Source organism: Anguilla anguilla, chromosome 1, assembly GCF_013347855.1.
Source record: "Anguilla anguilla isolate fAngAng1 chromosome 1, fAngAng1.pri, whole genome shotgun sequence".
Lineage (NCBI taxonomy): Eukaryota > Metazoa > Chordata > Actinopteri > Anguilliformes > Anguillidae > Anguilla > Anguilla anguilla.
The window spans coordinates 33,864,991-33,879,268 of record NC_049201.1 but is presented as its reverse complement, the minus strand read 5'-3'; the positions used below and the strand labels follow the sequence as shown (position 1 = coordinate 33,879,268).

General features: G+C 38.3%; 1 protein-coding gene across 3 annotated transcripts in view; it reads right to left on the bottom strand.

Moving 5' to 3' along the window:
* The window catches only part of LOC118211301 (intersectin-2-like), a 137,755-nt gene that overhangs the window by 96,796 nt on the left and 26,681 nt on the right, over nt 1-14,278 (bottom strand). For all 3 annotated transcript variants that reach the window (XM_035388415.1, XM_035388405.1, XM_035388423.1), the window contains 6 exons: nt 11,949-12,085; nt 9,512-9,575; nt 9,176-9,313; nt 7,227-7,330; nt 6,698-6,954; nt 1,073-1,222 (listed from right to left, as the gene is read on the bottom strand). In XM_035388415.1, the coding sequence (XP_035244306.1) occupies nt 1,073-1,222; nt 6,698-6,954; nt 7,227-7,330; nt 9,176-9,313; nt 9,512-9,575; nt 11,949-12,085 (850 nt within the window). The remainder of the gene's footprint in view (nt 1-1,072; nt 1,223-6,697; nt 6,955-7,226; nt 7,331-9,175; nt 9,314-9,511; nt 9,576-11,948; nt 12,086-14,278) is intronic.

Genomic DNA, 14,278 nt, shown 5'->3' with positions numbered 1-14,278 from the left:
CAAAATTCTAAAGACAGCATATTTAAGTCTTCAAGCTATATTTGGTACTGTGGATATTACTACCATAATAAACATTATATAACAACACTTAATGCACTTAATGAAATGAGGTGAAACTTTACTTAAAATAAAACCATTGATCACAAAAGAAATTTAACAGTAAGTTATGCTAGCACTTTGGAATTGTATTTCGCATTCCTGATGCTCAGCATTACTAATGCACATGAAATGCCTATTTGAGGTCTGCGCAGGCTTGAAATTTAAACCTGAACCTGGTCTGTACCCATGACCTTGAGACCTGACCAAGCCTGACTGCTACTGCCAAATTTTAAAACCCAACTCAACCCGAAACCAAAAATCACTCAAAGACTTGGTTTTACAATGCTCAGCTGCTATGCACTTGAGTTATAGAAATAATTATCATACTGCAATTGGCTATATTTTATTTCCATGGATAGTAAACAGTAGCTACACTGCTTACCCAGCCACAGCAACCCATCAGCAGACCACTGTGATATGCTAATAAACCTCTTGTCTTATGGGTTAGTAGCGATCAAGCACTGTACACATCAGACCCATTTGCTTTAGCCTCCATATCTCACTAGTGGCAGCAAAGTTTTTGCAATTTCTTGGACGGTATCTCTATGTACAGTGGGATCAGTCTCCTTGCTATCATAGGTCAAAACAAACATTGCAATCCATACACTGTACGTGACCAGTGAGCTTTTTATCTGTTGTCAAAATGAGGTCATAAAATTTTCACAATGAAGTCGTTCCCGACTCATTTGGAATTCTCACTTTGGAAATTTTCATTTAATTTCATCCATTTTAAAGTTAGACAAGGATTAGAAGGAGAGTGTGTATACGCAAAACAAGAAGTTCATTTTTTCAAATAAAAATGCATTTAAAACATAAAATAGTTGTATGCAAAAAGAACAACCTGAACTCAGCCCAAAACTAGATACTTTGTCAGGTTTCAGACCTGTAATGACTATGAAATAATTAATAATGCAATAATAATAATGCTTTCAGAGGGGGAGACTCTTTGTGCTAGTTGGAGAGGGGTCCTCACCACAGTTTCCAGCTCCAGTTCCAGGCTGTTCTTCTTAGCCTTGAGCTGAGTAATGTCCTGCAGTTTCTTATTCCGGTGGCTTTCCAGCTCTTGCCGTCTCATCAGTTCCAACTTCAGCTTCCTCTGTCTCTCAAGCTCTTGCTTCACTGCCTGCGCACACACACACACACACAACAAAATTTATATTCTTGGAATAAAGAACACAACTCAATCAATATGAAAAAAACCTGCTATACACCTCTTTTAGATGAGTCTGGAATTAAAACGTGGAAAAAATGTAATCGTTTGTATTTATAAATTATAGCGGGTTTGCTATATAGGCTAAGAGAAATGTATCAAGGAAATATACAGAAACACAGAGAAAGGTGCAAAAAGAACTTGACAAAACTTGACAAAAAATGGAATGCAAAGTAGGCTAGTCAAAGAAATACAAATTGCAATATTTTTTTTCAAAAGTAATTTATTTGGTCATCATAAATTCAGCACATTTCTCCATCGCTCTGCCTGGAGTGTGCTTTTGCACAGGCTTTGCACCATCGCAGTCTATGACCAATACCACAGACAATGGGCAGCTTTGGAGGTTTCCTTGGACCGCACACACACAAATCCCAGAAAACACAGTTGTCAGAAAGTTTATCGTTTAATGTGGTCTCTGAAAGGTTTTCACAATGTAGTCACAACGAATTTAAGAGTAAAGTTGTCACAAAGTGGTTTGACAACCAGCTAAGAACTTAACAAAAATTCCAAAGTTGCTAAAGTGGCTTGCTAGCTCCTGTGATCAAGGCTTAAATACCAACGGACACAAAGTTAACGGCTGTTATTTAGCATGAGTTGCATCACAATGACTGCACTGCACACTTTAAGTGAGTACAATTTTCTGCAGACATTAAACATTAACCAGTGATAGGAGCCTAAACATCAGACTTCAATTTTTAAATAATTAGTAGTAGCATAGCGAACATTTGCGTTTGCTAATTCTGTCAAACCCTTAATGAATCATGCCAGTAACCAAGCCAGTAACATTATATATGCCAAGATATGTAATGTCTGTCAGCATATAAATTGGCCAACAACTGAAAGCACAAACATTAGGTTAATAATTTGTTTCATAAGTTTACGTCCACGGCAGGGCTGGGTGGTATATGGCTTCTGTTTTTTCCTCGCCTACCAGTATGAATTTACTGAACAGTGTGTGGTTTTACAGTACAGTTATCAATGGTATGTTATTGTTTCTAATCCAACTAATATTAAAATGTTCACATTGATTAAGAATTTGCAATGTAAACTTAAGGTGAATTGTCTGTTTTGAATGACACTCACTGTTTAACTAAACAAGACCAGATCAAAACCTAGTATATGGCTGGACTGGCCGACCAATGGTGTAACGTCATAACTCGGCCGTCCAATGGTGTAACTTCACCACTCAATGACTCAGTCACAGACATTCGCGTTTATATGGCTGGCCCCGCTGTTGCGGTCCAGCCACAAAGGTGATGTTGCAAACAATATGTGCGGAGAAGATTGTGGAAACACATGACTAAGTCAGCATGACAGTGGCAGTGAAACCTCGAAGTCTCTGCTGCATCTGCTCATTGAAGCTCCAAGGCCTCACTGCTGAGTGGATGTCATATCAACAAGAAATAGACAGGAGTAGTCTTTTTATGGCAAAAGCATTTTGCCTAGCCTCTGAAGTTTGAATGTTTACAACTGAATCAAGTAGCCTATGATTAAAGAAACGAGCATGAAACCGTCCAGACCCACGGTGCAACTGTACTAACTATATAGCTAGGTAGGTACGGCATGTCCTCACCTCTGTATCAGTGGTTGTAGCTGTATGTCCTTAGCTCCTACTCATGTGTGCAGGATAGCATCCATATGTGCTAGGTTAATTAAAGTAGGCGATCAGTTTGCGCTATGTAGGTTAACGTAGTTAGCGTGACGCCTTTATCTGTCTGCATCTCCCAAAATCACCACTTCGAACGGCATGACATTTTTAAGCGCAGCTTTATCGTCTAACGTTACTGTAGCTAACCCTAACATGTTTGTGTCTCGCCTACTTCTAAACGAAGCACCACCTGCACATGCGTCCTACTAAACATCCCTCACAGATCGTCCGTGAGTGAGTGACCGACCACAATTTGCCACGCATAGCCCACGGCGGCAGTTCCTGCGTGATGTGGGAAAAAAGGCAAAATAAAGCCGATATGCTACGGTAGGCCAAAGAGGATATAGGAACAAATTCATTTTTAACTTTGATCACAAAATAATGCTGCAAGGCGATGATTGCTATTGCGCTTAAAAACATTCCGAAACCATCCAAGTGGTTTATCGCTCACCCCTACCTGGAAGTATATTATCTCATTTAATTCCAAACCTAGAAGCTTGAATTTTTTATTTTGCTTGGATATTTTGAATAGTAACATTTGCAGGTTGCACATTTGGGTTTTTTTATGTTTAACTGTCCAATTTTTGAATTTTGTTGACTATTTCACACCAGTTCAGTGATCATGTTCCTATTAGAATTAGTGAAACTTATTACTGCTTTTTGATTTATCCTTATTTTTCGAAAATACAGCATATTTTTACTTCTTATGTAATTTGCATTTTAAAACCAAATTCCATCAAATGCAGCCATTGATATGAAACATATCTGATGACATGATATTTTGGCCATATCACCCAGCCCTAATGCATGTTCAACTGCAATGCTGGGGATTAACATTGTGTGGCAGGGGTCCATGAAGTGCTGGCCAATATGGTTCAAAATTGACATGGCAATATTTTTGTTTACTGAATGACAATATTAAAAAAATACATTGCGAACTTGGGGGGGTGGGGGCGTGGATAGCTAAATTAATATGTTAGCTGGTGTCACTGGACAATAGTAACCATAATAATGGTGAATATAATGAGGTCACTTGTTGTCAATTTCCAGACAAGCAATCCGATCTCTTTTTTAAATAAGCTCCAATGGCCACAACCAGTGACTTCAGATTTTTTCAAGCAACTGCTGGGTTATGACTGAAAAAGTTAACTAACAGAAAGAGTTATATAAGCAATTATATATAATGTCATAGTGACCTTACAGTACCTTGATAAATGTATTTCAACAAGTGATGAATGTTTACTTTTAATAGCCTATATATCTAATTGCACGCCATCTCACCCCATACCATGTGTCTGTTAGAAAGTAAGCAAGAGCTGCAGTATAAATCAAGTGCATAAGGGGTTTGAAGGACCTCTAGGTCAGTAAAGTCAGTCTTGGTATGGATTCCCTGAAAATAACTAATGATTGGCTAGTAAACGGAATCTTTGCATATGGTGATAAATTAATCTCATAGGCTGGAACAACAGTTCTTTGTCTCTGAAAACTATATAAACCCATGTATTGACCTCTTCCCGATTTTATTTTTTTTTTATTTTTATTTTTATTTTTATTTTTTTCGTTTTATTAGCCTAAATCATAAATAGGAGTTCCGGACTCTGTCCTATCTTTATCTTCAACACCATCATTATTCCTATACAATGTTGGAAAAAAACTTCATTGGTGAGACACTTGTTCCAATACAACAAACAAATTTAGAACATTTTTATTAGATATTTTTCTTTAAAATCAATAGACGTCTCTCGTCTGACAGCATTTTTAATTCCCCTTGAGGCAGTATATTTTGAACATTTATTTTGTATCACTAGAATAGTAGTAGTAGTAGCAGTAGTAGCAGCAGCAGCAGCAGCAGCAGCAGCAGCAGTAGTAGTAGTAGTAGCAACAGCAGCAGCAGCAGTAGTAGTAGTAGTAGTAGTAGTAGTAGCAGTAGTAGCAGCAGCAGCAGTAGTAGTAGTAGTAGGAAATCCAAGTGTTTTTTCTGCAACTGGCAGAGTCATCTGGCACCACTTTGACAGAGACAAGTCTTACAAAAAAACAAAACCTACAATAAATCTGCCTGACATTCTCTTACACCATTTACACCGCAACCAGGAAGCCATTCATTCAAACTGTGAGCTAAAATAATTAATGGCTACTACAAAGCCCAATGAAAATCGTTAAATAGAAGAAGCTGCAGCTGCAGCGAATGGCATGTTCGCAACTTACTGAGAGCTCAACAAAAGGAACGAAATGTTACTTGAAAGTGAGTGAGTTCCTTTTGTTCACCAAATAGATTTGTTCAAAAAGAATGAATCATTCACAAACAAGACACCACTAATAGAAAATGGCAAAATACCAGGTGTTTGGAAGGCAGCATATGTTGCAGCATATAGCATTATTGAAAGATGGAAATCCATCGTTTTGGAAGGGCTTATAATCAATTAGAAGAGTTTTCATCATACATGGTATTCTCAATTATTTTCAGTCTGGTTTTAGAAAACAGGTCTTAAATGATATCATTAAAGCACTTGATACAAAAATGTACTGTGCAGCATCATTTTTAGACCCATCTAAGGCCTCTGACACAGTTCGGTTCAGATACCAAAGCTGGTTAACATAGGACTGTGTCCTAAAATGGTTAGATGGTTCAAAAAATACCTGAGTGGTAAAGTGTACTAGGTGACAGTTTATTTTCAAGCCCACTAAATATGCAAAATGGTTTCCCACAAGGGTCCATATTAGGTCCTATTTTAGTTACAATTTATATCAATGATCTATGTTACAATGTAACAACTACACTGTTTCACTTTTATGCAGATGACACCATTATTTACAGCTCTTCCTCATCTCTTAATTATTGGTCTGATGTACCTGCCTGTCTGTTTTAAGTGTGATTTAGCATTTTTATGGAAGACGTTTTGTGCTCCTTGGCCTTGGCCAGGGCTTCTTGTAAAAGAGATATGAATCTAAATGGGAATTATTCCCAGTAAAATAAAGGCTAATACAAAATTTTTTTTAAAAGGAACTTATACTGATTAACATCATACAAGGCGCAATGCCGAAAAGCCAACATTGGACTGCATAACCGAACACAGCTTTCATGCAACATTGTCAAATTGAAGTAATCTAAATATCTCTCACATCTTGTAAAATGGGTTCATGCAGCCATATGCGTGGCACATTCATTACACCACCAAAATAGTACAATGTTGCAGCGTTTGTGTGTAAGCCTGGCCTGGGTTGGTTTAAAATGCAAATGCATTATTGAACATAGAACTTACACAACACTGAATGTTTCTACTAACACACCTCACACTGCAGCACCAAAACTATGTTGATGTATATGGGTTTACTGCTTACTACCTAGCGCAGGTGACAAATATTCCATTTGCAGAAGACAACGCCAGCAATTCCATTTGTGCCCAAGCGTGTTTCTGCTTAAGTTGTCAATAGGGCCCAAGACAGTTTTGGTACTTCACTGTATAGCCTACATTGAATACTTAAACATTCTATTGTATTTTTTTTTAAAACAAATAAACACTTACCGCTCAGATAAATGGCTTTGACTTGATTTTTTCCAAAATGGCCTGAGACTTTTGCACAATAATATAAATACTGTAGATAAATGGTTAGATCACACATCAGTCCTTTTTGGTTCATAAACTGTTCGGAATCCAAGTCACAGTTATGGACCAAAACTATTTCTTCAACATTTTTATTAAAACTACTTGGTGATTAAAAGGAAAAGTACCACATCTTGCCTCCTCTTTCTCCCGCTGTCTCCGTTGCTCCCCCTCTTTCAGCCTCTTGAACTCGCGCTGACGCTCCAGCTTCCGCTCCTGCTCCAGCTGCCTCTTCCTCACCTCCTCCCATGCCTCCCTCTCACGTCGCTCTTTCTCTTTCAGCTTCTGCACCAGGTGTCCCTCCTCCCTCTGCTGCTGCACATGTAGGGCTTGTCGCTGCTTTTCTAGCTCCACGTGGCCCTGGTCAAAGTTCTTGTGTTTGTCTTCAAATGTCACTGTGATATGAATGAAGACATAAAGCACAAAGTAGGCTGAACCCAATTGTGTGTCGAGAAACAGACATGGCTAGGTATAATTGAGAAAACAAGAATCAAGAAATGCATTAGTCACGTTCTACTTTTTCCAGGTGTCCAAAACCAACCAGGGAATTACAGGGTTTACTTGAATTTCCAGGTATTACTCCTATTCCCAACAAAAACCTGTCATGCTATTTACATGTGTGATGTAGGATTAGTAATGGCGTAAAAATAATGAATTGCAAGAATACCATTGCCCACAGCTTTCTGCAGCAGCTCAGCTTCACTCTTCTCTGAAAATGTTGAATAGTTAGTGGGAGTGGTTCCATTTGTCCCATCACTAGATCCCACCCCTCTGTAAAGCAAAAACAAAAACAACCTTTTGGTTCATAGAAACGTGAAATATAAATATAGTTGCAAGCAGCGATGTGGGGGGCCAAGCACCAAGGGAGAGCATTGAGCGCATTTTGTATTTTCTTGAAATTTATGCAAAAATATAAACAAAGTTTTGTAACAATTAAGTTGCCTGCATACCACAATTGTGTTGCTAGGCTGCACTGCATGCTTCAATGGGACAGGGAGACAAGCAGTGTGAAAGGTTCAGTCCTTTCTTCTTCTCAGGCTGGCACATGCACACATGTGGTCCTCATGTTGGTAGAGCACCAGGTCATTTGGCCCTCTGGAGCATGTACCCCTTTGAGTTGATGATTATACGATGGATGATACTACATAGATTTAGTATTCAAAATATGTTGAAAATTCAATACTGCTGAAATTTTAAAGGAACCTTATATTGGGGAAAAAATTCTTAAATCACCAGCCCATCCATTCACTAGAACAGTGATGGGCCTCCAAGCAGCCAAGTTTGTTTCTTTAATATTTCCTTCCTATTGCATAGACCATAGTATTTACTTTAATTCACATAGATTGAAATTGCAGAGAGGTATGAAGTGAGTAAAGCAAGATTAAACACAAAATAATTATTAATTAAAAATTATAATAATATTATAATTAATAATTAAAAAACAATTAATATTAAATAATTAATAATAATTAATTAATTAATTAATTTATTATTATTATTATTATTATTATTATTATTATTAATTATAATATAATAATAATAATGTTATAATTATAATAATTATTAATTAATTAATAATTAATATTAAAAATAAGTATTACTCTAATTCAAAAAAGAAAGGATAATTTAAACTGCACCTTTAGGCAAGTCATAAATAATGATTGTGGAAATCCTTGAAAAAAAAAAGCAAATTCAATATTGAAAATACTGAACTACCTTCAGCAGTCAGACTATTATTTCCACTCTGAAAGGGATTAAATGGTGCCAAAACTATGAATCACCAGCAAGATGGTGAACAGTTGGCAACACATTTGAAACTTCCAGTTCTGTTATGACAAATGAGGATGTTCTAAAGAGTTAGAACACTTTAAGGAAGTAATGAGTGTTGAAACAAGCAAGTATACTTTAACTGGAGTATGACTCTGACATAAATCACTGAAATTCCAGCAAGTGTCTGCATGAAAACATAAGAGGCAAGCTTGAGGATGTAACAGCAGCTGAAATGTTGTATTACTGGCCAACACATCATGCTTGGTTTATGAGTTTGGAGGCAAAGAGGCTACTATCGCCAGGATCACGTTTATTTGCAAAAACAGCTTGTTGACATATATTCTATTCTTAGTTCACAAACAGTTGAATAATGTGTGTTGGCTGTCAGAAAAAAATAACCTGCATCAATATCCTTGCTTTTCCAATCATCAAAATGAACTTATTGGAATTAATTGAAAACAGTTGTCCTATATAAACAAAATTCATTTTTGGCTGAGAGAAACATCAACTGCATTTGTGTTCCTATGGCTCTCACCACAGAAACTAAATATATCCTAAACAAACAATACAGTAAATGAAGAGTAAACAGAAATGACTGTATTGCTCTAATTTTGGTAATAGTGAAGTTGTCAAAATCTTTATGACATAGGATAGAAAACAGTGATGTGACAGCACCTGAGGAGTGGCTATGGGGGAGTTTCTGGGTAGTATGGGCAGCCATCTGATAGTACCAGAGGAGGGTATTGGTTCTGTGGACAGAGTGAGGGGCAGTGATGTTGTACCAGAGAGAAGGGAGGGGGACTGGATCTATGGGCAGATGTTGGTACCAATGGGAGAATACCGTACCTGAGAGAAGGGGGGATAAGTTTCACTGGTAGAGTGAGAGGAAGAGAAAGGCCCATCTTTGCCATGTCCACTAGATGCATGGCAAGAATAAACTCTTCTGCGGTTAGCCTCCCATCCTTGTCCACATCTGCCAGGTTCCTGTGGAAAACAGGAAAACAAATCCTGTGACTATCTGTAATTATGTATGGTAGCCACACAATCACGATTCTTCAATAGCTATTACTCAAAATCATAGTCATTAATGCGGGACAGATGGCTTTTTAGTAAATAGTCAAAATAATAAGTGTGTGCCATTTTAAGCCCAGTAAATCTTCATTTCATATCATATGCCTTTACCAAATGGTTGCTAGCTGTGCTTGGGAGAGGTGTGATGCTGTCAGAGTACTCCTGACTTGGGGACCTGCAACCCAGAAGTTACAGAGTTAAACACACTACCATTTCTAGGCCTAATAATAGACTTAGTGCAAATATGTTCACACATGCATATTTACCTTACAGAATGAAACTACCACAAGTATCACTACAATTAAAAGCATTTTAATTTAGTCATTTAATTTAGTAATTTAGTGCCTACATACATAAAGTACATACAGTAAAATCAATGTTTTGTCAAAGCAAAGAAACCCAAATTTGGAGGTTTCTTAATTGTTGGGACATGCCATAAATCCCTCGGATATAAAGATGCACTACATTACATTTACATTACATTAATTTAGCAAACACGTTTATCCAAAAGGACATACAAAAGTGTGTATCAAGGTCATTGGAATAACTACAAAACACAGGGTCGATAAGGCACAATACTCATTTTGTATAGGTATTCATAGCCAAGAACACAAAGACCAGTTCACACTGTAGGGTTGGGCCAATGTAAACATTTTCAAACCGGTTTGATATTAAGCCTAATAACGGACCAGACCAGTAATACCAAATTTTACCACTAGGGGTCACACGTGACTCAGCCGCTCCTGAGTGGAACTGTCACGCCAATTATGACACGGGCTCCAAAAATTATCCGGGTGAGGTAATGACATTCTAAAACCATTGTGACGTACTTAAAAGTTTCGTTGCAGCGTCCTTTGCTATGCCGACGCAGCCAGCCTTGCTACATTCTTTGGCGATAAAGATCAGCACTCTTTTCTTCCTACAAAAGGTATTGCTAATTATGCCACTTATTAGGCTAATGCTTAACTTTGTAATAAACAAACAGACCGGTTTAGTTGTTTGTTTTTTTTGTCTGTTGTAGCCGTTAACGCAGTCTTATACTAACAATAAGAAAACGCCATTCTCTTCAATAGTGCAATTCGTAGCACAAATTACATGCTAAAATGTCCATGTGGTTTGGTTTATTTTGGCCAAACTAAACGATCACTAAAAGTTTGCATTTCTGCACACAAAACTGCTATTAGAACCTTGATTATACCATCACATGCCATTATGTGCTGTTTCCTTGTATTTTTGGTACATTGAAAAAATCTGCCCGTCCTCTAGAGGAGACATTGTGAAATGTCTTCTTTGTAGAGAATTATTTTGGATTTATACCGTCAATACGGTTGAATCCTGGGGTCTCATTGAGGAGCTTACTCCATCCTGTTTTCTAAAATTGTTTTTATTCAGCATAAGAGAAACATGATTTATTATTTCAGATTTTTTTGTGATTGGTAATTTTTTTTCGGTTGTCTTGTTGGTATTGGTATTGTGGTGCCTGTTCTGCTAGTCTATATCCAAATAAGAGCCCTAGGCAAATAAGAGTCCTTTGGCAAAAAAAATCACTAGTTTGAAGTGAAAGTCAGAAGTGTTTCTGAATAAATATAAAGGAAATTATCAAAGAATCAGTCTTAATAGAAGCAGCCTGTGCGGCAAGACCATGGTGTAGTCCGTAAGGCAGCGGAATATCAAAACCATGTACAAATCCCCCCTGCTGGCCTGCTATTAGACTGCCTGTCCTGACACTTTCGGCTCTATTTTCCAGTTGGTGAATGGTGTGTGGCGAGCCATTACACTGACCAACAGGTATTTCCATCATGGATTAGAATGTGCCTGAGCCTGTTTGGTAACTTGGTTATTTACACTGGCTGCAAAGTGCACGGCTCTTAAAGGGAATGAAAAGGGGTTATTTAATTGGCTATGATGGAATACACATGCAAAACACCCACCCATAATATATTCATCCTAACCCAGCATTTTCGAACTGCACCGCAAGCTTTGAGCTGTACACTCCTTGCTTCTGGTCATGAAAATACCAAAATAGCTACACCCACAGTGCCCATGCATTGAGCCACTGAATCTGGAAAATAGCCCTTTCGGTACTGTAATTCCATCAATCAGTAACCCACTTTGCTTTCTGCATGAAAAAATATATAACAGGAGGGTGAAACAACACACTCATGAAAAAATAAACATTTTTGTCCACAGGAGAAGTCTTTAACTTAAAATGTATACTTAAACCTTAAACATATGTAAAACAAATAATTAAAAAAACGTGGTAACCAGCCCTCTGTTACTACTGTTAATGACGAAACATTGCACTAACAAATAAAAAAATAAATAAATAAACAAATAAAGTTCGAACTAAAAGACTGAAGACTTTGAGTATGAATTGAAAACACTAACAGATAAAAAATAAGTTCAGGTCTCACTGCTGACATCTCACAAAATTAAAGGTAAAACAAGAATATACAATACACTTCCAGGTGATGATAATCTTCAATTAAGCAGGGGCCATGCAATCATCCTTAACAGAGAATAATGAGGGACAGCACATCGCTCCCACCTGAGAGGAATCCAGTCTTCTGTTTGTCTAGGCCATTGAAGAGCTGTTGGTACTTCAACTGGTATGCCTGTGGCACTGCCCAGTCCATAGAGCCAGCTTTGGGAGCGTTACTTGACAGAGAAGCCAAACTGATGGAGCTACATCAAAGAAAAGTTGAGAGGAAGTTCATCAGTTGAGAATTTGATCTTCACCCAAACATTTAACTTCATTATACGTTTATACAGCAGGTTCACAGGTTATCATTTTGTTTCTATTATAAGTAGTATAATAAATAAGTCAGTTTTTTTTTTCCTGAGGGATTTGTGCCATTAATGTTTGGTTGAATAATACTGGCTCTGACAATGTGGCTTGCAGTTGACATACAATAACCTCACTGCTTTATCAATTAAGGCACCAGCTTGTGGCAGGAACACCCCATTTAGCTTGAACATTAAAGCAATAATCAGTGGTTTATCAATCAGCTCCAATACCATGAGCCAATCAATTGTTTGTGTGCCCAAAATAATCTACCAATGAGGTTCTAGTGAACACACTCAGCAAAAACTTAACAACTATGCTCTGAAAAAGAGACACTGAAGATACTGTCTAAACTGGTCAGGACATCAACGGACATAGCTGCGCACCTCACTTGATCACCGAAACAAGCAATAGTACTATCCCGCCTGGACTACTGCAACTCTCTTCTGGCTGGACTATCGGCATCTGCCATCAGACCCCTGCAACTCATTCGGAATGCTGCAGCTCGTCTGGTCTTCAACCTCCCCAGACACTCCCACGTCACTCCGCTGCTCACTACCCTCCACTGGTTGCCTGTTATGGCTCGTATCAAATTTAAAACATTGGTCCATCTTCAAACCCTACATGCCAGCCAGACCCCTCCGTTCCGCTACCTCAGGATGCCTGGCACCTCCCCCTCTTCGCATTTGCGCTTCCCGATCACGTCTCCTGTCCGTTCTGGCTCCACGATGGTGGAATGACCTCCCCGTGGAGGTCAGAACAACTGAGACCCTGACCCACTTCAAGCAACAACTGAAGACTCCCCTCTTCAGGCTGCACCTCTCCCCATCCCTCCCTACCTCCCTGTAATCTCTAAATTGACTGTAAGCTTAGGGTTGTAACTAGGTAGCTGTTTCGTAGTTGACTTAGTTAATGCACTCGTGTCTTAACTACTGCTTGTATTTTTGCATAGACTGTGTTGTTGCTGTTCTTGTTTGTGTTAGTGTTAATCAGTTTAACCTACAGGGTTCAAGTTAAACTATGCGGTTGTTCCCTGCACTTGGAACGGTACTTCTCCCTAGGGTTTTCAACACACTTGTTCCTGGTTATGGTTATACACTTTGTTGTACGTCGCTCTGGATAAGAGCGTCTGCCAAATGCCTGTAATGTAATGTAATGTAATTAAAGCAAGATCACTTTTTATTTTTTACAGTTTCAAAATAATACAAAAAAGGAAAAAGGCCCTGTGCAAAAGTTTGGGAACCCTGTTAGTACACTGTAACTCCTCCTCGGGCAACAATAACAGCTTGCAAACGCTTCCTGTAGCCAGCTAAGAGTCCTTTGATTCTTGCTTTTGGAATTTTTCTCCATTCCTCCTGGCAGAACACTTCTAGCTCAGAAATTACATTACAAAATATTCTTCGGCCTTCTCTCCACAGATTTCCAATAATATTTATGTCTGGGGACTGTGGTGCCTATTGCCAAGAGACGTGCTGCTGACATCACTTGGCACTACTCACGGTATACTGCTCGTCAGTAAAACCGCGGGGTCAACTGACCACTTGCGCAGTGAAATGGGATGTATTTTGTTAATGTTCATTTCCATGTCTGTCATTCCTTGACCTTTTCTAAAAACACGCACTTCAACTATCTATGTAAATAGAATTCTAAAACAACACTCGGAAGACTGCTTTTAGGGGTTTTTTAGGTGTTAAGAGAAAAGTCTTTTTTTTTTGAAGGGAGGTCATAGGAATTGTTTGCAATCATGTCTGCTTATAATATGGTAAAAGGTTTGTTTCTATCTGCATATGACATGGTAAATGCAGCCTGAGCAAATAGGGCTATATTTCCATTTTATTGCCGTTATTTCCAGTTAATTCCCATAAATTCCCGTTAATTCCCATGGAAAGTTTCCACCTTGAATATTCCCGAAATTTTGCAACCCTAGTCTGGACTGACTTCGAACATTAGCCTCTAGAATTTCTTGATATTTGGTGGAATTCATTCTTCCTTCCACCCGCACAATATTGCCTGTGCCCGCAGCTGCCACACAACCCCAAAGCATAATGGATCCACCTCCATGCTTAACAGTTGGCAAAGTGTTCTTCTTTATA